At 41.5% G+C, this 22,387-nt stretch overlaps 3 protein-coding genes across 7 annotated transcripts in view; 2 read left to right on the top strand and 1 right to left on the bottom strand.

The window, feature by feature from the left end:
- The window catches only part of LOC118361908 (zinc finger protein 143-like), a 209,066-nt gene that overhangs the window by 16,232 nt on the left and 170,447 nt on the right, over positions 1–22,387 (top strand). The window lies entirely within an intron of this gene.
- The window catches only part of LOC118361903 (gastrula zinc finger protein 5-1-like), a 388,384-nt gene that overhangs the window by 214,428 nt on the left and 151,569 nt on the right, over positions 1–22,387 (bottom strand). The window lies entirely within an intron of this gene.
- LOC118361925 (zinc finger protein 263-like) lies at positions 1,033–13,763 on the top strand. 2 transcript variants are annotated; one of them, XM_052485250.1, is made up of 7 exons: positions 1,033–1,624; positions 2,996–3,141; positions 3,334–3,492; positions 6,768–6,920; positions 7,500–7,611; positions 7,835–7,962; positions 10,678–13,763. In XM_052485250.1, exons 1-7 carry the CDS (start codon positions 1,342–1,344, stop codon positions 11,710–11,712), a joined length of 2,016 nt encoding a protein of 671 aa, XP_052341210.1. In that variant the 5' UTR covers positions 1,033–1,341; the 3' UTR covers positions 11,713–13,763. The 2 variants fall into 2 exon arrangements, with proteins under 2 accessions (XP_052341210.1, XP_035598050.2); XM_035742157.2 differs by having other exon boundaries at positions 1,072–1,624; positions 2,996–3,126.

The raw sequence follows: 22,387 nt of genomic DNA, 5'->3' as shown, positions 1-22,387 counted from the left end.
TACAACAATCTACTTTTTGATCTTCTTGACTTCTTATCTGGTAAACTGCTACCGTGTGTCAAGAAAAGAGACCCAATTTGGGGTTAGTGTACTCCAGTAAAAAAGGTCTGGTTTAGGTTAAAAACTATTCCCCTGTGTCCCCATAGGGGTTTGAGAGACTATTCAGTGGTAGAATTGAGTTGACACTTTATTGGCCCAAACACCCACAGACCCACTAAGGTTGAGGTTACTCAAGGACAGTAATTAGTAACTATTTATTTTGTTTGCATTGACGCATTGTGTCTTCTGATTGTCCAAGAATAGAATCCAAAGTGTTAGGAAATATTTGTTCCCATAAATACAAAGAAGGATGTCTGTCCTCATACCTCTGGCACTTTAGTCAGACTGCCAGAGCATGTAAAAACTTTATGATGGGGCAGGCAACAGAGTTCCCATTGACTAAGCACTACGGAGACCAATCAGGAGAGAATACATACAGGTCAAGGGTGCCAATTGAAAGTCAAGGGGTGTGTCTATGCCTTTTGGATTACTCTCTCTTTACAGAGAACCCCTGTGGTTCAAGTCAAGATCTACCCTTCCCCTTTCAGTCTGCTCTGTGCATGCCTGAAAGTGACAGAGCCAGCAGCCAAGAGAGTTTTTCACAGTATGTCATAAAAAAAATTATTACACGTATGAATGTATGTAAAATGCTAATATGTATTCGATCCAGTACAGTGGAATAACTATAGTCCACTGACTATATAAGTGTAGTCAGTGGACATTCTGAACCTTGTTTGAAGTTAGTAGGTCACATGACCAAGGAGCTATTGAAATTTGAAAGTTTGCCAAATTAATGTAAAAACGTGTGAGATGAAAATGGACAAACTAAAGGGTGTGCAATGTGTAGGCCCACTGAGTGGACATTCTGAACCTTGTTTGAAGTCAATAGGTCATATGACCAAAGAGTTATTGACATTCAAAAATGTCGACCAAAAAGTGTGGGTTTTTAGTGGTGTATACCTTTTGTGGGTTAGATGGTGGTGCAGTTTATTTTCTCAATTTCCCCTTATTTTTCGTGACAAAATGTGCAATTCACACTCCGACCTGTGAAAGGCAACAATAACCAACACAGCGTCCAGTCTACCGGAAACTCACACGAAGAAGAAGTAAACAGAAAGTGAACAGTGACTAAGAACAATTTCCATTTTAGCGTTTTCATTGTTATTTGGACGTTTAATAACACCCTGGAACTCAATAGGTGACTCATCTAACTGCACAGCACCACATACTTGCAGCGTGTAGTGTTTAATACGCGCTGGAGACTGGACTTGTTTGATAGATGTTTTCTAGGTAACGCTAACAATGGCTAACTGTATGGTTTTTCACACTCAAATGGCCTCCATCATGGAGGTGCTAGCGAATGCAGCTGTAGCAGAGATCTGTAAACTCGTAGACGACGACTATGCAGTGTTTCGTTTGGAAATAACTCAAAGCCAGAAAGAAAACAGGGGATTGCGAAGGAAACTACAGCTACTGGAAATGAAAGTGGCACGGGAGCGCGCAGAGAGGACAATGAGAGAGCGCGTCCTCGCCAGTCGTCCCAGTAGTGTCAAGATCCTCGACCGACACAGAGGAATGGCAAGAGGTACATTTTTGCAGTGTGTTGTGAACATTATTATATTGCACACTGCATTGTTATATTGCAGTGTACATACAGCCTTACCTCCTTTCATGGACCCAAGATCCATGGGTATCAGCCTACTCAGTGGCACACACAAATTACAATTCTGAAGAGTTTGTAGACATATTTGCGTCGAAGTTCTTATTGTGGAACTGTGGGAAATCACCTCATCTTTCAGCCTATCCCATAAGGTGGCGCACAATTGGCCCAGCGTCATCCGGGTTAGAGTTTAGCAATGGTAGGCCGTCATTGTAAATAAGAATTTGTTCTTAACTGACTTGCCTAGTTAAATAAAGGTTAAATAAATATTGTGCCTATTTAATATTCACATTGCAATGTACATCCTTACTTATGGATCTTGGGTCCATAAAATGGGGTATTAAGCTACTCAGTGACACCTACAGAACACAACTGTGAATAGTTTAAACAAATATTAGCATTGTTGAACTTATAACTGTGGGAAATCACCTCATTATACAGCCTATTCCGTACCAAGATCATAGGTATAAGGGTGCACATTGCAAAATGCTTTTCAATACAATAGACTGAATAGCGATGTGATTACCCACAGTTAAACACAATAAGAGCTACGCCGCTAATATTTGTGTAAACGTTTCAGAATTGTAATCTGTGGTTGTCACTGAGTAGGCTGATACCTATGGATCTTGAGTCCATGAAATGGGGTAAGGCTGTACAGTGCATATAAGTACGCCTTCAAAGCAATTATGAAGTCTACATCCACAGTGCGATTAACATATTTTGTTGCGTTAAACTAAATTGTCTTTTGTTGAATTTATAATACATTCCAACCTTGTTTAGAATGATCTAGTCCAATTGTGGCATGATTCCACTATTTATATCCTTTTGCATCAATGGGGAACTTTCAGTTTGAAGGCGAACAATCACTATTGTTGCTCATGCTAATGTTGTTCATGACACACACACATTTTTCAGAAGGCCAAGGCTGTGCAGCCTGTCGCCATTCATATATAGCGCACTGCCTCTTCCCTGTTCCCTTCTGCATGTGTTACCTAGAATTGGGTCTTGGTCACTTTTTGGATAGTATGCAATAAATCCCCTGATTACTTAACTATCTTGCAAAGACAATATATCATATTCTAACCAGATTCTTGATTACTGCATTTCCTATTATTTCCTCAATGAAAACAATGTGATGCAAGTAACAATACATTGATCAATACAAAGCATATAAAAAAGTTATGAAAAGTGTTACCTTGCCAATTCGAGACAGTATCAATAGAGAACAATATATTGTTGATCATTGACAGTTCCTAACCTAACCACCGCTTTTCCCCCCCAATCACTTTCTCTCAGGTGAAGGACATGTCACTGGAGGCTACAGGAGCTCTGTGAAGCCAGCAGGACACAATACATGGAGAGATGACCAACCAATCACTGTTGATGAGGGGAGTGGAACCTCAACCCAGCACGTTATCATGCTAGAGGTTCGTGTAATAGTGGTGCATTAAAAATTACGGTTAATTTGACTAACATTTGGCAAGTTTATTTCATAAAGGCTCCCCTTAGCTATTCACTTGCTTACATGTACATCCTTATTTATCTGCCATAGGGGAGCTTGTGAGACTTCCCTATGACATTGTTACTCAATGCAACCCATGTACCGGTAATAACCTCCTCTCTTCTTGTGTCAGTCTGCAGAGGCTGCAGGTCCTGGAGTCAAGCAGGAGAGGTCTGAAGGAGAGGAGGACACACAGCACAGCAGAGACATCCAGGCTGGAGCGCCCCCTGTAAGCACAGAGGAACCCACCACTGTCCCAGCACAGCCCAAAACCCGACGCAGCATCACGGAGGTCAGTGGAACGCAGAACGCCGTCCTCAAGTCAGAGATCGACACCAAGACTTTAACTGTGACACACAGGCTCTTACACACAGGTTCTGACCACATATCAGACCCAGAGAGACTTGGGCTGGGGAGACTGGGCTGTCCTCCTGCTCCCGGTTCTGACTACTTACCGGTATTTCACCAGAGGATGGTTCATTGCCGTGGGGATGGTGATGATGACGCGATAGACACTGGTGGTGATGATCCGTCTTGTTCTTACATTACGGAGATGGACCCTGGCAACATGCCCTTGGGTTTAGAGACACAGACTGATCTGTCTAGAGGGGACTGGAACCAGTACAGTAGTAGTGTATACTCTGAAGGGTGCCTAGATGAGAAAGAGGAGGTTATAGTGGTAGATGAGGTGGCTGTGAAAGTAGAGGGCATCATTCCTCCCACATGGAATGCAGATAGTTCCCTAGGAAACAGACACTCACAAGGCAGAGATTTCTTAGATTACAGGGAAAGCTTAGAGACAAATCCAAATGTTGAGACCCACTCCCCTTCACACGCATTCAGGGATCGCGACCCTGTATCCACGTCGATGGGACCTTCCGATTCACACGCCTGCGTCCCTTTTGATCAGGTATTGAACTCAAAGGACCAAAGGGCCAAGGCTCGGGGAGGGGGAGCAACATCAGGCAATAGTAAAGAGAAACGGTTCCTCTGCATGTTCTGTAATAAAGGCTTCAGCTGCTCCCAGAATGTGGAGATCCACCAGAGAGTCCACACGGGTGAGAAACCTTACAGCTGCCCCCAGTGTCACATGCGCTTCGCCCAGTCTGGCAGCCTGAAGCGGCACCAAAGGGTCCACACAGGGGAGAAACCCTACAGCTGCCCCCAGTGTGAGAAGAGGTTCTCTCGCCAACACCTGCTGAAGACGCACTTGAAGGTTCACACGGGAGAGAGGCCGTATGCCTGTACGCACTGTGGGAAGAGGTTCTCAGAGAGGAACTCCCTCCGGATACACCAGCAGAAAAATCATTCCACTCTATAACATAGAAAGTTTGTTTAGATCAAACCCTGCAATAATTATAGACTCAGCGACATGACTTAGATGCACAAAGTAAACAGCGGTAGTGGGTCAATTTCTACAACAACTAAGAGCGTTGATGCACAAGGCTAAACTTGTCTGATGTTTTGGTCCTGCACCTTGTAGCAGCGTGAAGCGAACCCGTGTACATGTGCAGATACTCTTTGTGACTGTGTGAGACCATCACGCTCATCACAATATCTGTGGTTCTGCTCGTGGCAACCACATAACAAGTCTTCCTTTTAAAGACAGCTTAATTTTCATTGTTGTCAGAATAACAGATTTCAGTGTTGAATATTCCTGGGTAGAATATTGCAGTCAGGCATTGTGTGATACACATATAATTACAGTGCCTTCAGAAAGTATTCACACCACTTTACTTTTTCCACATTTTGTTGTGTCACTGGCCTACACACAATACCTCATAATGTGAAAGTGGAATTATGTTTTTAGACATTTTTACAAATGAATAAAAAATTAAAAGCTGAAATGTATTGAGTCAATAAGTATTCAACCCCTTTGTTATGGATAGCCTAAATACGTTCAGTAGTAAAAATGTGTCACATAAGTTGCATAGTCTTTAACATGATTTTGAATGACTTCCTTGTCTCTGTCACACATACAGATAATTGTCAGGTCCCTCAGTCGAGTAGTGAATTTCAAACACAGATTCAACCACAAAGACCAGGAAGGTTTTCCAATGCCTCACAAAGGAGGGCACATATTGGTAAATGGGTCAAATAAAAATAAAAGCAGGCATTGAATATCCCTTTGAGCATGGTGTATCAATACACCCAGTCACTAAAAATATACAGGCATCCTTCCTCACTCAGTTGCCGGAGAGGAATGAAACAACTCAGCGTCTTCACCATGAGGCCAATGGTGACTTTGAAACAGTTACAGCGTTTAATGGCTATAGGAGAAAACTGAGGATGGATGAAAGGCATTGTATTAACTCTACAATACTAACCTAATTGACAGAGTGAAAAGAAGGAAGCCTGTACATACAAATATTCCCAAACATGCATCCTGTTTGCAAATAGGCACTAAAATAAAACTGCAAGAAATGTGGCTAAGAAATTAACTTTGTCCTGAATACAAAGCGTTATGTTTGGGGCAAATACAAAACAACCCATAACTGAGTACCACACTACATATTTTCAAGCATGGTGGTGGCTGCATCATGTTATGGGTGTGCTTGTCATCGGCAAGGAATTCGTTTTTTATCATAAAAAGAAACAGAATAGAGCTAAGCAAAGTCAAAATCCTAGAGGAAGACCTGGGTCAGTCTGCAACAGACACTGGGAAATGAATTCACCTTGCAGCAGGACAACAAACTTAAACACAAGGCCAAATATATGCTGGCGTTGCATACCAAGACGACATTGAATGTTCCTGAGTGGCCTAGTTACAGTTTTGACTTCAATCTGCTTGAAAATCGATGGCAAGACTTGAAAATGTTTATCTGTCTAATGATCAACAACCAATTGGACAGAGCATGAAGAGCATGTTTTAAGGATAATGTGAAAATATTGTACAATCCAGGTGTGCAAAGCTCTGTGACATACCCAGAAAGAATCAAAGCTGTAATCTTTGCAAAAGATGATTCTAACATGTTTTGACTCGGGTTGAATACTTATCTTATCAAGATATATTAGTGTTTTTTTTATTTGAAAACATTCCTGAGACACTTTTAATGAGAAAATGAATACAGTTCATCAAGTACATGCAGATTTGTTGTTGACTTGTGTGTGTGGTTTTCATATGGTGTATTTCACTTGTTTCTGTTTAATAAACACAAAATGGGACTTTTCATTCTAAGACTTTCATTGAGACTCTCTTTAGTATATATTACATCTGATCTCACCTTATTCTGCATACACCCACCAGTGCTTTATAACCAATATACACTTACTAAATATACCTACACATACCCACACACTAACAAACACCTACTGTCCACGTCATTATAGTTTAGACAGGTTTGTCTGATGATGACTTTTGACTTATCATAGCTGACTAATTTTTACCCACAACATCATATTTATGTCCACCATGATGGGTTTAACAACAATGAAGTCATTCTGTAACTACAGCAAAGCACTCAAATGTAGTGGCGATAGGTAAACAACCCAGGTTGAAAGTGTATATGTGTGTACGTACCTGAGGGAGTGTATGTCTGTGTAATCTGTATCACCTGTCACTTCCAGGAGGAGGAGGGTCCAGAGGTGCTGCTGGTGAAGGAGGAGGGTTGGGGGAACCCTGAGGGGACCATGGTCATAGAGGACAACCAGACTACACCACCTTCTGAAACCACAGAGGAACCAGCTGAGCAGCACAGGACCACACACAGTCTCCCTGAGGTGAGCCCACGGTGAACTTCTATCTCTCAGAGTAGGAGTACTGATCTAGGATCAGTTTATCCTTTTAGATTATATGGAAAGATCCTAGATCAGCACTCCTACTCTGAGATTCTTTTGTGGATACGGGCCCAGCTATTGATTAATTTTGTCTTAAGTGTGGGACCATGCATTTAAATGATCTAACCATTTTTATTTATTTGGATAGGGAAGTTAGTTAAGAACAAATTCTTATTTTACAATGACAGCCTACCCCAGCCAAACCCTCCCCTAACGATGCTGGGCCAATTGTGCGCCGCTCTATGGGACTTCTGATCACGGCCAGTTAGTTGTGATACAGCCTGGGATCGAACCAGGCTCTGTAGTGACACCTCTAACACTGCATCTCAGTGCCTTAGACTGCTGCGCCACTCGGGAACCATTAGTGTCAAGTAATCAAATCAACTAACACTTTTGCATAGTATCAAATTAACTTGCATAGTACTCATAGCAATCCCTCATTACCCAATCAGAAGATGCTCCATAGCAGGGTGCTCATATCAGATTTCTTGATCCAACATCCTCTCACTCTGTATCTTACAGCCAGTAGACATGGAGGATGGGAAGCCTGATCTGCTGCTGGTCAAAGAGGAGACAATAGAGGACGGACGAGAGAGCACTGACCTGCTGAGTGGACTAAAGATGGGGGAGCAAGGTAAGGGAGAAATACATATAGCCTACATACAGTAATAGATCTTCAATGGGAATAGTGATGCACCTGGCTATATTGTTTTCTTCATTCATAAAATTAAATCAATACAACTTATGTTTACATACAAAAACGCAGAATGTCTTAACTTTACCAGGTGATTGACCAGGTAAAGACACTCCATACGTAGAGTTCTCTCTGTCATGCTTTGTAAACCCTCTTCCTACAGGTGGTTGGCTGGAGGCTAACAGAGGAGACTGGGCAGCCATCATGGATACCCAGACTCAGACGGGTGCAGCCAAGGGCCCAGGGGACAACATCACTGATCAGGCCAGGACCAGAGATGACATATTGGAGGTCAGTGGATGGGACAGTGTCCTCAACTCTGGGCTGGGGAACAACACTGTTAACCACAACCAGAAACATACAGTCGAACAAAAAACAACGACCAAACTTAGTCGACAAGACAAGACAGGCTGAGACCAGGGCGAGGGGTAGATTTGGTCTGCGGGGACATGTCCATATACGGTTGGAGAGAACAGACAGACTCGGCTCGCGATGCTATTTCATGCTCCTATAGTTGTGATTCAGTGAGACTGAGAATTACTGTCAGGTTAACCCCCTAACAGGTGCTGCCTTCAGCCTGCCTTCTATAGGATCTAGCAACTGGAACATGGACCCTGCTACAACACAGACACTCCCTGGCCTTCGTCCTCCTCACACTCTCCTTATGTTAAACCAGACCTCAGACAATGCCAGTGCCTCATCACTAAATGGCTACACAAGCACATTGACAGTAGTAGCAATGCTATCAGTAGATATGGTGGCAAAGAGAAGCGCTTCCCTGGTTCGTTCTGTGGGAAAGCCTTCAGTTTCCCCAAACAGGTGGAGATCCACCAGAGGATGCACACAGGGGAGAAAGAATTTGGCTTCCAGCTGTGTGAGAAAAGGTTCTCCTACCAGCACCACCTGAAGAGGCATCTGAAGGTCCACACAGGAGAGAGGCCATTCACCTGTACGCACTGCAGGAAGAGGTTCTCAGAGAGGAGCTCATTCTGGATTTGTCAGCAGAAAATGTGTAGAGTATAGTGACATGTAATATTAGTTTGTTTTTAGTTAATTCTGTTGGTTTTAGATGTACAGTTGAAGTCGGAAGTGTACATACATCTTAGCCAAATACATTTAAACTCAGTTTTTTCACAATTCCTGACATTTAATCCTAGTAAACATTCCCTGTCTTAGGTCAGTTAGGATCACCACTTTATTTTAAGAATGTGAAATGTCAGAATAATAGTAGAGAATTTTTTTCTTTCATCACATTCCCAGTGGGTCAGAAGTTTACATACACTCAATTATTATTTGGTAGCATTGCCTTTAAATTGTTTAACTTGGTCAAACGTTTCGGGTAGTCTTCCACAAGCTTCCCACAATAAGTTGGGTGAATTTTGGCCCATTCCTCCTGACAGAGCTGGTGTAACTGAGTCAGGTTTGTAGGCCTCCTTGCTCGCACAGGATTTTTCAGTTCTGCCCACACATTTTCTATGGGGTTGAGTTGGGATGGTGTTCTTAAAATATTTTCCTTCCACATAAAGCTTGCAGGCCCCCCCCCTTTTTCCTCCAAACGTAATGATAGTCATTATGGCCAAACAGTTCTATATTTGTTTCATCAGACCAGAGGACATTTCTCAAAAAAATACAATCTTCATCCCCATGTGCAGTTGCAAACTGTAGTCTGGCTTTTTTAGGGTGGTTTTGGAGCAGTGGCTTCTTGCTTGCTGAGCGGCCTTTCAGGTTATTTCGATATAGGACTCGTTTTACAGTTTTACAGTTTCCTCCTGCATCTTCACAAGGTCCTTTGCTGTTGTTCTGGGATTGATTTGCACTTTTAGCACCAAAGTACGTTCATCTCTAGGAGACAGAACACGTCTCCTTCCTGAGCGGTATGACGGCTGCGTGGTCCCATGGTGTTTATACTTGCGTACTATTGCTTGTACAGATGAACGTGGTACCTTCAGGTGTTTGGAAATTGCTCCCAAGAATGAACCAGACTTGTGGTTGTGGAGGTCTTGCCTGATTCCTTTAGATTTTCCCATGATGTTAAGCAAAGAGGCACTGAGTTTGAAGGTAGTCCTTGAAATACATCCACAGTTACACCTCCAATTGACTCAAATGATGTCAATTAGCCTGTCAGAAACTTCTAAAGCCGTGACATAATTTTCTGGAATTTTCCAAGCTGTCTGTTTACAGGCACAGTCAACTTAGTGTATGTAAACTTCTGACCCACTGGAATTGTGATACAGTGAATTATAAGTGAAATAATCTGTCTGTAAACAATTGTTGGAAAAATGACTTGTCATGCACCAAGTAGATGTCCTATCCGACTTGCCAAAACTATAGTTTGTTCACAAGAAATTTATGGAGTGGTTGAAAAACAAGTTTTAATGACTTCAACCTATGTGTATGTGAACTTCCAACTTCAACTGTACATTCTTCACTGATGAAGAGTGACAACTTTGTCCCTTTTTAGATTGATACTGGTGTTTTAAAGTGAGATAAGGATGGTGCTGTAATTCATGTTTACTTGACAAGTAGTGAAGCTGTATGAAATGTAAATGTTTAACCTTTTCCAAAGTATCTGAACATTAAACCGAGGGTACCATATCTACAGAAAAGGTCAAGTGTTACTTACCATAGTGAGAAAAGTTATTGCACCTGTCACATGTATTGTTTTGTGCAATAAAATGACTGAAATTCATGTTTTGTGATTGTATGACCATTTTGTTTAAATTAAATACAAAATTGACTCTCTGCTGACTGACCTGGTTATTTTTGTATCATTGCAGGGACTGAGTTGCTCTTATCTCAGTCGAACCAAAACATTATACGTAATTCTTTAACTAACACACAAGGACATTTTTTATAATAAACTCCAATGGCTCCATATTGTTAGGTACTTGAATCACAGTGTTAGAGATGGGCTTGACTGGTTAACATTTTATAATATCATGTCATGTTTCTATATGTACAGCAAAGAGTTTCTTACATGCTTTTCTGTACAATCTTTGTTTGCAGTCTGCAGTCCATGAAGACCTGCTTATATCCAGTGTTACTGGTGGGAGAGAGTGGACCTCTGAAGCAACTGATCACATACCCTGGCCCCGGATCAGAACCATGGATCAGGAGCCTTCAGTCTTCCTTCCCGAGTTGGAACAAGGACCCAACCAAGAAGGACAGAGACTCCTCCACCACCACACAGAACACAACCAGTGGACAAGTGGATTGAACAACCTCAGTCCTGGTGGTCATCAGAGAGACCGAGGCTCCAGTCAGGGATCCAGTCTGCAGCCCAGACCCTTTTCTTCACAGTCTCAGTGCGGGGATGAAACCGGGCCTTGGGCTGATAGAGATAGACCCTCCTGTTCCTATGATACAAACACCACAGTATCCATGATGAACAGAGCAGGTTACCCTGGGTTTCAGCCTTCACAGAGAGTGACAGGAGACCAGAGTCTAACAGGAAGTCTGTCTTCTCCTTCAGGGTCTTATCTAATGCCTCGTGACTGGGTTCATAGAAGGCCTGAACCTGTGTCTAGTCTTCCTCAGTTACCTCCTGGTTACCCCACCAATACAGACAGGGTCAGGATGGGCGTTCACAACAAGAGGTACCTAGCCTATAACACAGAACACAATTCCAACAACACCCCAACAATGGCTAGAGGTCAAGGAAGGAGTTCAAAGATTAACCACCTGAGGGTGGTGGCTCCTGCTTCTACCTCCTCTGGTGTCATTGGGTCACAACGTGGGAGGTCGAGCATTAAGGCGGACGCCGACAAGCTGTACATCTGCCCAACGTGTGGGAAGCGCTTTGCTAAAGCAAACTATGTGAAGGAGCACCAGACCATTCACACAAAGGAGAGGCCCTTCAAGTGTAAGCTGTGTTACAAGAGCTTCTCCTTCCTGAGTAACCTTATCAGACATAGGAGTGTCCACAATGGAGAGAAGCCCTTCAGCTGTACCCAGTGTCACATGCGCTTTGCCCATGCTGGCAACCTGAAGAGGCACCAGAAGGTCCACATGGTAGAAAGTCAACAGCTGACCCCAGTGTGAGAAGAGGTTCTCTCACCAGCACCAGCTGAAGATGCACTTGAAGGTCCACACAGGAGAAAGGCCATTCACATGTACACACTGCAAGATGTTCTCAGAGAGGAGCTACCTCAGGATACACCAGCAGAAAATACACACAGCCCATGTATAGAGTATAGTGCATGTAATGTAGTAATAGTTAGTTTATAGTTAATTCTGTTGGTTTTGGATGTAGTAGGGAACTGGATGAGGTGACATGAGGGAAGGACGATTATGATGAGGTAGAGTAGATGATATGATGTTTGGTGTGAAGGTGTCTGTAAAAATGCTATCCTGATGAAGAGTGAAACTGGCCCTTTAGGTTGATACTTGTGTTTTATAGTGAGGAAATGATAGTGCCTTAATTCATGTTTACTTACTTTTATTTACATTTTAGTAATTTAGAAGACACTCCTATCTAGAGCGACTTACAGGAGCAATTAGGGTTAAGTGCCTTGATCAAGGTCTCATCAACAGATTTCTCACCTTGTCGTCATGGAGACTTGAACCAGTGACTTTTGTTCTTAACTGCTAGGCTACCTGCCAGCTACTTGACATATAGTAGGGAAGATATGGACCAAACTTGTTTTTGCGTGGATTCCGAGACGCAGTTAGCTTTTAACAGCTAGGAAACACCGCTAACCAAACAACAGTGCTAGGTGGCTGTACTACAAAAACACCGGTCGTCGTCATGGGAAAGACGCATTGTTAAAAACTTTTTGTAAACAACCGGTTGCAGTAAAGAGCCAACCTGGTTACTAAGGAGATCCTGAGGGGAATCAATGAGTATCAACAGCTTTACACTATGGAGGAACAACATACTCCATGGAAAGATCCAGCTACCTCACAAAATAACCCCCCAAAAAAAAAATACATTAATCTACCGTTTAAGTAGAGGCTAGTGCCTAGTGCTCTGGCTGGAATCCATGCAACACTGGAAAAGTTGTATGAGGAAGTAGCAGGGCTGAGGGGGGAGTTTGGAGTTTAGCCAGAGTAAAATGTTGATGCTCCAAGGAGAGAACAAGACACTCACAGCCAAGGTAAAAATCCACAATTCCAACATGGATTGTCAACTTAGGAAAAACAGAGTGATGAGGGAGTGGCTCCTAGACCTACAAAGTCATAGCATGCGTGAAAATCTAATATTTTCTCAGATTCCAGAGGACGCGATCAGATAATTCATGCAGTCCGCCTTGAAACTTCCTCTAGAGACTGTAAACAAGGTGTCTTTCCACCGAGTACACAGACTTGGTGCTCAGAGTGACAAGATCAAGGGTCCCTGACAGATCATCGCAAAATGTGAACACTACCAACAAAAGGAGCTGATCAAAAGCAGGGGAAGGGAGGTTAAAGGGACCAAAATCGGTCTTATTGACCAATTATCATGTGAGATAAACGAACGTCGCAAGAGGCTGTATCCTGTACAGAGGCAACAGAGGGAGAGGGGTAAGCGTGCCTTTCTCATTGTGGACAATCTCTTTATAGATGGACAGCTATTCGAGACAGCTCCATAACACCATGGCTGTACTAAATTCTACAGGGACTTCAGGTTACAAAAAAAAGAAAGTATAGGAACTGTAAAAATATCTTAGCACTATAAAGTGGATATGAACACACATACTCAATTACATGCTCGCTTACACATACGGACTTATACATACACACTTGATCTCGCTCTCTTCTCTCACTCTTCTCTTTTCTCCCACTCTCCCTCTATTGTCAAACTGTTCTATAATTTAATGCTTCTTGTTTGGCTATCTTTTCTATATCTTTGTCTACACAACAAGCAAGGGGAAGATATCAGAATAGGATCATTGGGGAATAATAACATATTGTACGGGATACATTTGTACTGTTGTGAAGCCGTCTATAGTAATGCAAGGTCTCTTTCAAAATCATGTGAAACGTCAATTGCTATGGAAATGCTGAGATGTGTTTTCAATGATGTTAAAGGTAATTATGATACAATATGGATTGCAATTATCATCATGAATATTGTTAGTTTCTAATTCTCAGAGTAAAAAACTCAATGGACATTTATGAAAGCTTAACCAAGTTTATTCTGCTCAAATGGTCAGTACAGCTGCATCAGACAAAAACATTTTCCACCACCACAAGTATATATACTCCAATTTAGGCACTCCCCCCTTCTCACCAATCCTTACATATTTTATGGTTAGACAGGAAGACTAAGTGATAGGATAACAAACCATTGTTTCTCCCTTAAGGGAATCTGACCTGACCTCAACCTCCTTGACACCTTATCCAAAGATCTCTACCCTTCTCCCCTAACACATTCCAAAGCCATCTGGCTCCTACAGATGACCATTAACTTCTGATGTAAAAATCAGTCTCTTTCAATCCTTAGATACTATACTTCTGAGTATAACAATGTTCCAAGTTTAACCCAGAATCAAACAATATTAAGGCTATACGCACTACATGTTACACACATAGACAACCATGCAAATTGGCAGGGTTATTTATTTGGACATCACACATTATAGTTTTAATCTTATACAGACATTGTACACACACTCACTAAATCACATCAAATATTATACATCAACCTACTCAGATTTACTACACACATAATAACTTGTCTCAATTTTCTAACATCTGTGGCATTGGCTCAAAGGCAAACAGGCAACTGAATAAAACAAATTTCTAGAACCTAATTCTTGAATTCTAAATATCAGTCTTGAAAGCTCTAATTTTGACCGTCATAATAACTCTGATGGCAGTAACTTTACAAGCACTAATTATGGTCAATTTAGACTGAGTATAATATTTAGTTATGGTAAGGGGTGAAATAAGTATAGCCAGTTATAATTGTAACAGATAATAAAAAAAGATCAGTCTTTACATGGCTAAAAAAAGGAATATAACATATACTATTTACAGGAAACTCACTCTACATCCTTAGATGAAGTTGCGTGGAAAAAGGAATGTGGTGGTGAAATAATATTCTGTCATGGACAGAGGAACTCAAAAGGTGTGATGATATTAATTTACAAAAACTTTGATCTGAATGTGCAAGTAGTCAGGAATGATTCTCAAGGAAGGTGGATCTTTTTGAATATGAAAGTGGACGAAAAAGAGATTTGGCTCATTAATCTATATAGTCCAAATCAGGATGATCCATACTTCTTCGAAAATATTTATACCAATTTATGTAATTTACAGGCAACAAATGATCAAATCATTATGGTGGGAGCCTATAACACAGTATTAAGTACCTCAATGGACCGTAAAGGAAATCACTCTACAAACTATCATCACCGTGCCCTTAAAGAAATGACAAATATTATGGACACATTAGAAATGGTGGATATTTGGAGACTAAAAAATCCCGACCTAGTGAGATATACATGGAGGAGACTTAATCAAGCTAGTCGTCTACTTTCTTGTCTCTTTCACTCTTGCATCAAAGGTTAAAAAAGTTAACAGGAGACAGAATATGATTGGATCATCATCTAATTGGCCTTCAGATAACACTTATAGAATTTCCACGTGGATGGGGATATTGTTTACTGGAGGACAACTTATTTTTAACTAAGACAAAATCATTACTAACTTATTTTTCCAGTATAATATAGGTTCAGCAAATCCCCTTATTGTTTGGGATACCTTTAAAATGTACCTTCAGAGGTCATTCAATATTCATCAATAATAAAAAGGCAGTTTCAACAAGGACTAACAAGGGAAATACATGAACTAATAGTACAGGTAGATAGCAATTAAAACGATACTACAGAGATACAAAATAAGTTAAGAGAAAAAACAAAAAGATCTAGAGGGACTTATTCAAGAACGATCTAATGTAATCTATTACAAAAATAAGGAGTTAAACAAGGGTGTCTGCTGTCACCATATCTATTCGTTATGGCCATCGAAATGCTAGCTATTAACTTGTTATGGCTGGGGGCAGTATTGAGTAGCTTGGATGAATAAGGTGCCCAGAGTAAACTGTCTGCTACTCAGGCCCAGTTGCTAATATATGCAAATTATTAGGTAGATTTGGATAGAAAACACTCTGAAGTTTCTAAAACTGTTTGAATGATGTCTGTGAGTATAACAGAACTCATATGGCAGGCAAAAACCTGAGAAAGAAATCCAACCAGGAAGTGGGAAATCTGAGGTTTTTAGTTTTTCAACTCATTCCCTATTGAATGCAGTGTCTATGTAGTCAAATTGCACATCCTAAGGCTTCCACTAGATGTCAACAGTCTTTAGAACCTTGTTTGATGCTTCTACTGTGAAGTGGGGGCGAATGAGAGGGGAATGAGTCAGAGGTCTGGCAGAGAGCCACGAGCTGGCCACGCGCTTTTACGTGAGAGTTAGCTTGAGTTCCATTGCATTTCTGAAGACAAAAGAATTCTCATGTTGGAACATTATTGAAGATTTATGTTAAAAACATCCTAAAGATTGATTCTATACATCGTTTGACATGTTTCTACGGACTGTAACAGAACTTTTTGACTTTTCGTCTGCTCCTAGTGATCGCGCGTCATGAATTTGGATTACTGTGCTAAAACTAACAAAAAGGAGGTATTTTGACAGAAATGATGGACATTATCGAACAAAACAAACATTTATTGTGGAACCGGGATTCCTGGGAGTGCATTCTGATGAAGATCATTAAAGGTAAGTGAATATTTATAATGCTATTTCTGACTTCTGTTGACTACACAACATGGCGGATATCTGTTTGGGATTGTTTTGGTCTCTGAGCGCAGTACTGAGATTATAGCATGGTGTGCTTTTTCGGTAAAGCTTTTTTGAAATCTGACACAGCGGTTGCATTAAGGAGAAGTGTATCTATAATTCCGTGCATAATAGTTGTATCTTTTATCAATGTTTATTATGAGTATTTCTGTAAATTTGTGACTCTCTGCAAAATGACCGGATGTTTTGGAACAACTGAACGTAACGCGCCAATGTATACAGAGATTATTTTAATATAAATATGAACTTTATTGAACAAAACATACATGTATTGTGTAACATGAAGTCCTATGAGTGTCATCTGATGAAGATCATCAAAGGTTTGTGATTAATCTGTCTATTTCTGTTTTTGTGACTCCTCTCTTTGGCTGGAAAAATGGCTGTGTTTTTCTGTGACTTGGCTCTGACCTAACATAATCGTTTGGTTTGCTTTCACTGTAAAGACTTTTTGAAATCGGGCACTGTGGTGGGATTAACAAGAAGTGTATCTTTAAAATGGTGTAAAATACTTGTATGTTTGAGAAATTTTAATCACGGGATTTCTGTTGTTTTGAATTTGGCGCCCTGCACTTTCACTGGCTGTTGTCCTATCAATCCTGTTAGCGGGATCTCAGCCCAAAGAGGTAATCAGACACAATAACAACAGAGGATCAGAAATCCAAGGCTTAAAAACATGTATGCCGATGACTGAAGTTTTATATTAAGTCCACAAGCTAGATCCCTGCAATGTTTAATTGAAGATCTAGATAACTTTTCTGGACTCTCTGGACTAAAACTTAATTAAGATAAGTGAACAATATTACTTTTTGGATATTTAAAAAATACAACTTTTACATTACCCTGCAGTTCACCTATAAAATGGGCTGATGTTTGTAGTGGAAATATATTGAGTCAAATATTTGCACAGATACAGGAACTTGTAGATTCAGTTAGACTTTATTACAAAGTAACAAAGCCGAGCAATTCCATGGAAAAAGCTCAATTCTCATATCATAGAGCCCTGCCTTTATAGTATTTCGTCTTTGCATAACGTATATAATCACCTCCCTCTATATGAAAATAGCTTCCCTTGACCTTTCTCAACCATTATCTTTCCATCTGAGTTATTGCTTGTTAACGCCCACATCGGATAGCTGTATAGGTGATAATGGTAGCGGGCCCTGGTCATATATGTTCCATTCCTTATATAGCCATTCTGTCTCAGCTCTTCAAAGTGGACAGCCTAGATGCTGCTAATAATGGAAATGTAATCATAGTCATGAGTTTAGCCCACACGTCGAAGTAGACATACTTGGTATTCATATCACAAAAGATATAAATAAGCTCTCCACAATGAATTTCAATAGAAAACTTGTAAAAATAGACAAGATCCTGCAACCATGGAAAAATTGCCCTGATTTAACTCCTTAGTCATCTCAGTTTACTCGCTTACTTATGGCGCTGCCTACTCCTGATGATTTGTTTTTCAAATCATATAAGCAAAACATATTTAGCTTTATCTGGGATGCTAAACCAGACAAAATGAAGCGTACCTATCTATATAATGAATATTAATTGGGTGGGTTGAGATTATTAAATATAAAAGCACTAAACCTCTCTCTAAAAGCTTCACTTATTCAAAAGTTGTATTTGAACCCTAAGTGGTTCGCAAGTAGATTACTAAGAAAAGCTCATTCATTGTTTAAAAATGGCCTTTGAAGATTGACATTCAAAGTATCTCATTGCAGAGCTAGCTACAATTTCATCCCCTGAAACGATAGAACAAATATTATGGCTTAACTAAAATGTGCTGGTTGACAAAATACCTGTATTTATGGGAAAGATGTTTGAAAATTGTATTTTGTTCATAAATGATATTGTAAATTGGAATGGTAGAGTTGTGTCTTTCATGGAGTTATCAGAATTGTATGGGAAGGTCTGCACAATATAAAGGATCAAAAGTATACCAGTTTAATTTGAGAACCAGTATGTTGACAACTGTGCCATACAGATTGCAAAATAGTTCCATGGTACAGGGTTTATGAGTTGATATATAAAACAACGCAACATTCAAGACTTTGTGCTTTTCAGCTAAAATTATTATATAGAATTCTCACCACCAACAAAAATGTTGAATATTTGGGGCATAAAATCATTGAAGCTCTGCAGATTTTGTTGTGTTGATACAGAATCAATAGACCATTAATTTTGGCATTGCCACTCAGGTAGCCTGTTTCTGGTCTCAGGTTCAGGAATGGCTAAAAATGCATAGCATTGATCAAAATTTACCCTAGAAATAGTACTGTTAGGAGGTCTGGAGAGACCGGGTCAGTCAATTATTAATACTCCTAGTAAAAGTATTTATCTTCAACTCACAATCTGTGGATTCTATTTGATTAGATAGATAGATTTGATTAGATAGATTGAAATTGGACGTTAAACATCACAGCATAGTTGAAAGATTTACAGTGGGGAGAACAAGTATTTGATACACTGCCGATTTGGCAGGTTTTCCTACTTACAAAGCATGTAGAGGTCTGTAAACCTGAAGGATCTGGAGAAGGTCTGTATGGAGGAGTGGGCCAAAATCCCTGCTGCAGTGTGTGCAAACCTGGTCAAGAACTACAGGAAACGTATGATCTCTGTAATTTCAAACAGTTTCTGTACCAAATATAAAGTTCTGCTTTTCTGATGTATCAAATATGTATGTCATGCAATAAAATCAAATTAATTACTTAAAAATCATACAATGTGATTTTCTGGATTTTTGTTTTAGATTCCGTCTCTCACAGTTGAAGTGTACCTATGATAAAAATTACAGACCTCTACATGCTTTGTAAGTAGGAAAACCTGAAAAATCGGCAGTGTATCAAAAACTTGTTCTCCCCACTGTATGTTGCGTAGAAATCCGAAAAGTGTGGCCAGCAGAGATAGGTGGGATGGGCTGAGGTAAGTTGAGGGTTGGGATGTGGAATTCGGGACAAGTGGGAGTGGAGTTGCTGGGCGGGAGATTTTATACTTCCTCTTTTACCGTCATTCTAAGCTTGAATGACACTGAGGGGCAGTGTTTTTACAGCTAATGCCGGTTTGCCTGAGGCTGATGCCGTGCAGGTATTTGTACACATCCACACTCTTATTCAAATACACACACACTATTTACACACAAGTAAATAGTGCCAGACATGCACTCAAACATATACAGTTGTCCTTGATGTTCTTTTATTTTTTTGCATTGTTGTTTTCTGTTCTCTTTTGTCTTTTTTTTCTCATGAGTTCATTTTCTTGGTTGTTGATGCATATATATAGGTTGGGGAATGGAATTATTATTATTTTATTTTTTTCCTTTTCTTCCCCCTGGAGGGTTGACTGTGGGAGGGGTCTCGGACGGTTGAGGGACAGCTATGGGCAACTGTGGGGGGGATCTTGGAGGGTTCGAGTCGCCGTTTTTTCTGGCCTTGAGGGAGATCTGTCAACATGCCCTTGAGCAGGGCGTGACCCTGGATGCTTCTGTGTGTCGCTCTGAATGGGAGTCTGTTGGATGACTGGTGTGGTGTAGTTGTTGAGCGGCTTCACTGCAAGTATATTGGATATTCAAAAAAATAAAAAAAGAGAAAGATTGAATATATAAATATTTGGACGAGCAAAGTCAGAGCGACAGACTAAGATATAGTAGAATGTGATAACACAGTATATACAGTAGTGCAAAATATGCAAACATTATTATAGTAACTTGTGTTCCATTATTAAAGTGGCCAGTGATTTCAAATCTATGTATATAGGGCAGCAGCCTCGCTGTGCTAGTGATGGCTATTTAACTGTCTAAAGGCCTTGAGATAAAGCTGTTTTTCAGTCTCTCGGTCCCAGCTTTGATGCAGCTGTACTGACCTCGCCTTCTGGGATGGTAGCGGGGTGAACAGGCAGTGGTTCGGGTGTTTGTTGTCCTTGATGATCTTTTTGGCCTTCCTGTGACATTGGGTGCTGTAGGTGTCCTGGAGGGCAAGTAGTTGACCACCGGAGATGCTTTGTGCAGACCGCACCAACCTCTGGAGAACACTGCAGTTGTGGGCGGTGCGGTTTCCGTACCAGGCGGTGATACAGCCCGACAGGATGCTCTCAATTGTGCAACTGTAAATGTTTGTGAGGGTTTTAAGTGCCAAGTCAACTTTCCTTAGCCTCTTGAGGTTGAAGAGGCGCTGTTGCGCCTTCTTCACCACACTGTCTATGTGGGTGGACCATTTGACAGTTTGTCAGTTATGTGTACGATGAGGAACTTTCCACCTTCTCCACTGCGGTCCCGTTGATGTGGATAGGGGGGTGCTCTCTCCGCTGTTTCCTGAAGTTCACAATCGGCTTCTTTGTTTTATTGACGTTGAGTGAGAGGTGATTTTCCTGGCACCACACTCCCAGGGCCCTCACCTCCTCCCTGTAGGCTGTTTCGGCATTGTTGGTAATCAGGCCTACTTCTGTTGTGTCGTCTGTAAAACTTGATTGAGTTGGAGGCGTGCGTGGCCGCGCAATCATGGGTGAACAGGGAGTACAGGAGGGGGCTGAGCACGCATCCTTGTGGGGCCCCAGTGTTGAGTATCAGCGAAGTGGAGGTGTTGTTTCCTACCTTCACCATCTGGTGGGCGGCCCGGTAGGGAGTCCAGGACCCAATTGCACAGGGTGGGGTTCAGACCCAGGGCCTTGAGCTTAATGATGAGCTTGGAGGGTACTATGGTGTTGAATGCTGAGCTATAGTCAATGAACAGCATTCTTACATAGGTATTCCTTTTGCCCAGATGAAATGGGGCAGTGTGCAGTGTGAAGGCGATTGCATCATCTGTGGATCTATTGGGGCGGTAAGCAAGTTGAAGTGGATCTAGGGTGTCTGGTAAGGCGGAGGTGATATGATCCTTGACTTGTTTCCCAAAGCACTTTATGATGATAGAAGTGAGTGCCAAGGGGCGATAGTCATTTAGTTCAGTTACCTTTGCTTTCTTGGGTACAGGAACAATGGTAGACATTTGGGGACAACAGACTGAGATGGGGAGAGATTGAATACGTCCGTAAACACTGCAGCCAGCTGGTCTGTGCATGCTCTGAGGACGCGGCTAGGGATGCTGTCTGGGCCGGCAGCCTTGCGAGGGTTAACACGCTTAAATGTCTTACTCACGTTGGCCACGAAGGAGAGCCCACAGTCCTTGGTAGCGGGCTGCGTCAGTGGCACTGTGTTATCCTCAAAGCGGGCGAGGTGTTTAGCTTGTCCGGATGCAAGACGTCTGTGACAGCGACGTGGCTGGTTTTTCTTTTGTAGTCCGTGATTGTCTGTAGACCCTGCCACATACGTCTCGTGTCTGAGCTGTTGAATGGTGACTCCACTTTGTCTCTGTACTGACGTGTTGCCAGTTTGAATGTCTTACGGAGGGAATAACTACATTTTTTTGTATTTGGCCATATTCCCAGTCACCTTGCCATGGCTAAATGCAATGGTACACACTTTCAGTTTTACGCGAATGCTGCCATCTATCCACAGTTTCTGGTTAGGGTAGGTTTTAATAGTCACAGTGGGTCCAACATTTCCTATACACTTCCTGAGAATCGGCTTCCTATTTCGTAACAAAGCATCCTTCACACATGCTGCCAAACATACCCTCATAAAACTGACCATCCTACCGATCCTCGACTTCGTGTCATTTACAAATTAGCCTCCAACACTCTACTCAGCAAATTGGATGCAGTCTATCACAGTGCCATCCGTTTTGTCACCAAAGCCCCATATACTACCCACCACTGCTACCTGTATGCTCTCGTTCGCTGGCCCCTGCTTTATACTTGTCACCAAACCCACAGGCTCCAGGTCATCTATAAGTCTTTGCTAGGTAAGGCCCCGTCTAATCTCAGCTCATTGGTCACCATAGCAGCACCCACCCGTAGCACGCACTCCAGCAGGTATATCTCACTGGTCACCCCC

The sequence above is a fragment of the Oncorhynchus keta genome, chromosome 29 (genome assembly GCF_023373465.1).
Source record: "Oncorhynchus keta strain PuntledgeMale-10-30-2019 chromosome 29, Oket_V2, whole genome shotgun sequence".
Lineage (NCBI taxonomy): Eukaryota > Metazoa > Chordata > Actinopteri > Salmoniformes > Salmonidae > Oncorhynchus > Oncorhynchus keta.
The sequence above is the reverse complement of the archived record's forward strand: the minus strand, read 5'-3'. Positions and strand labels throughout refer to the sequence as shown.

Coding starts and splice junctions, on each gene's coding strand:
- LOC118361925 (XM_052485250.1), top strand. CDS start 1,342: ATGGCTAACTGTATGGTTTTTCACACTCAAATGGCCTCCATCATGGAG. Junction 3,142..3,333: donor TAGAGGTTCGTGTAATAGTG/GTGCATTAAAAA, acceptor TTCTTGTGTCAG/TCTGCAGAGGCTGCAGGTCC. Junction 3,493..6,767: donor CCCGACGCAGCATCACGGAG/GTCAGTGGAACG, acceptor TGTCACTTCCAG/GAGGAGGAGGGTCCAGAGGT.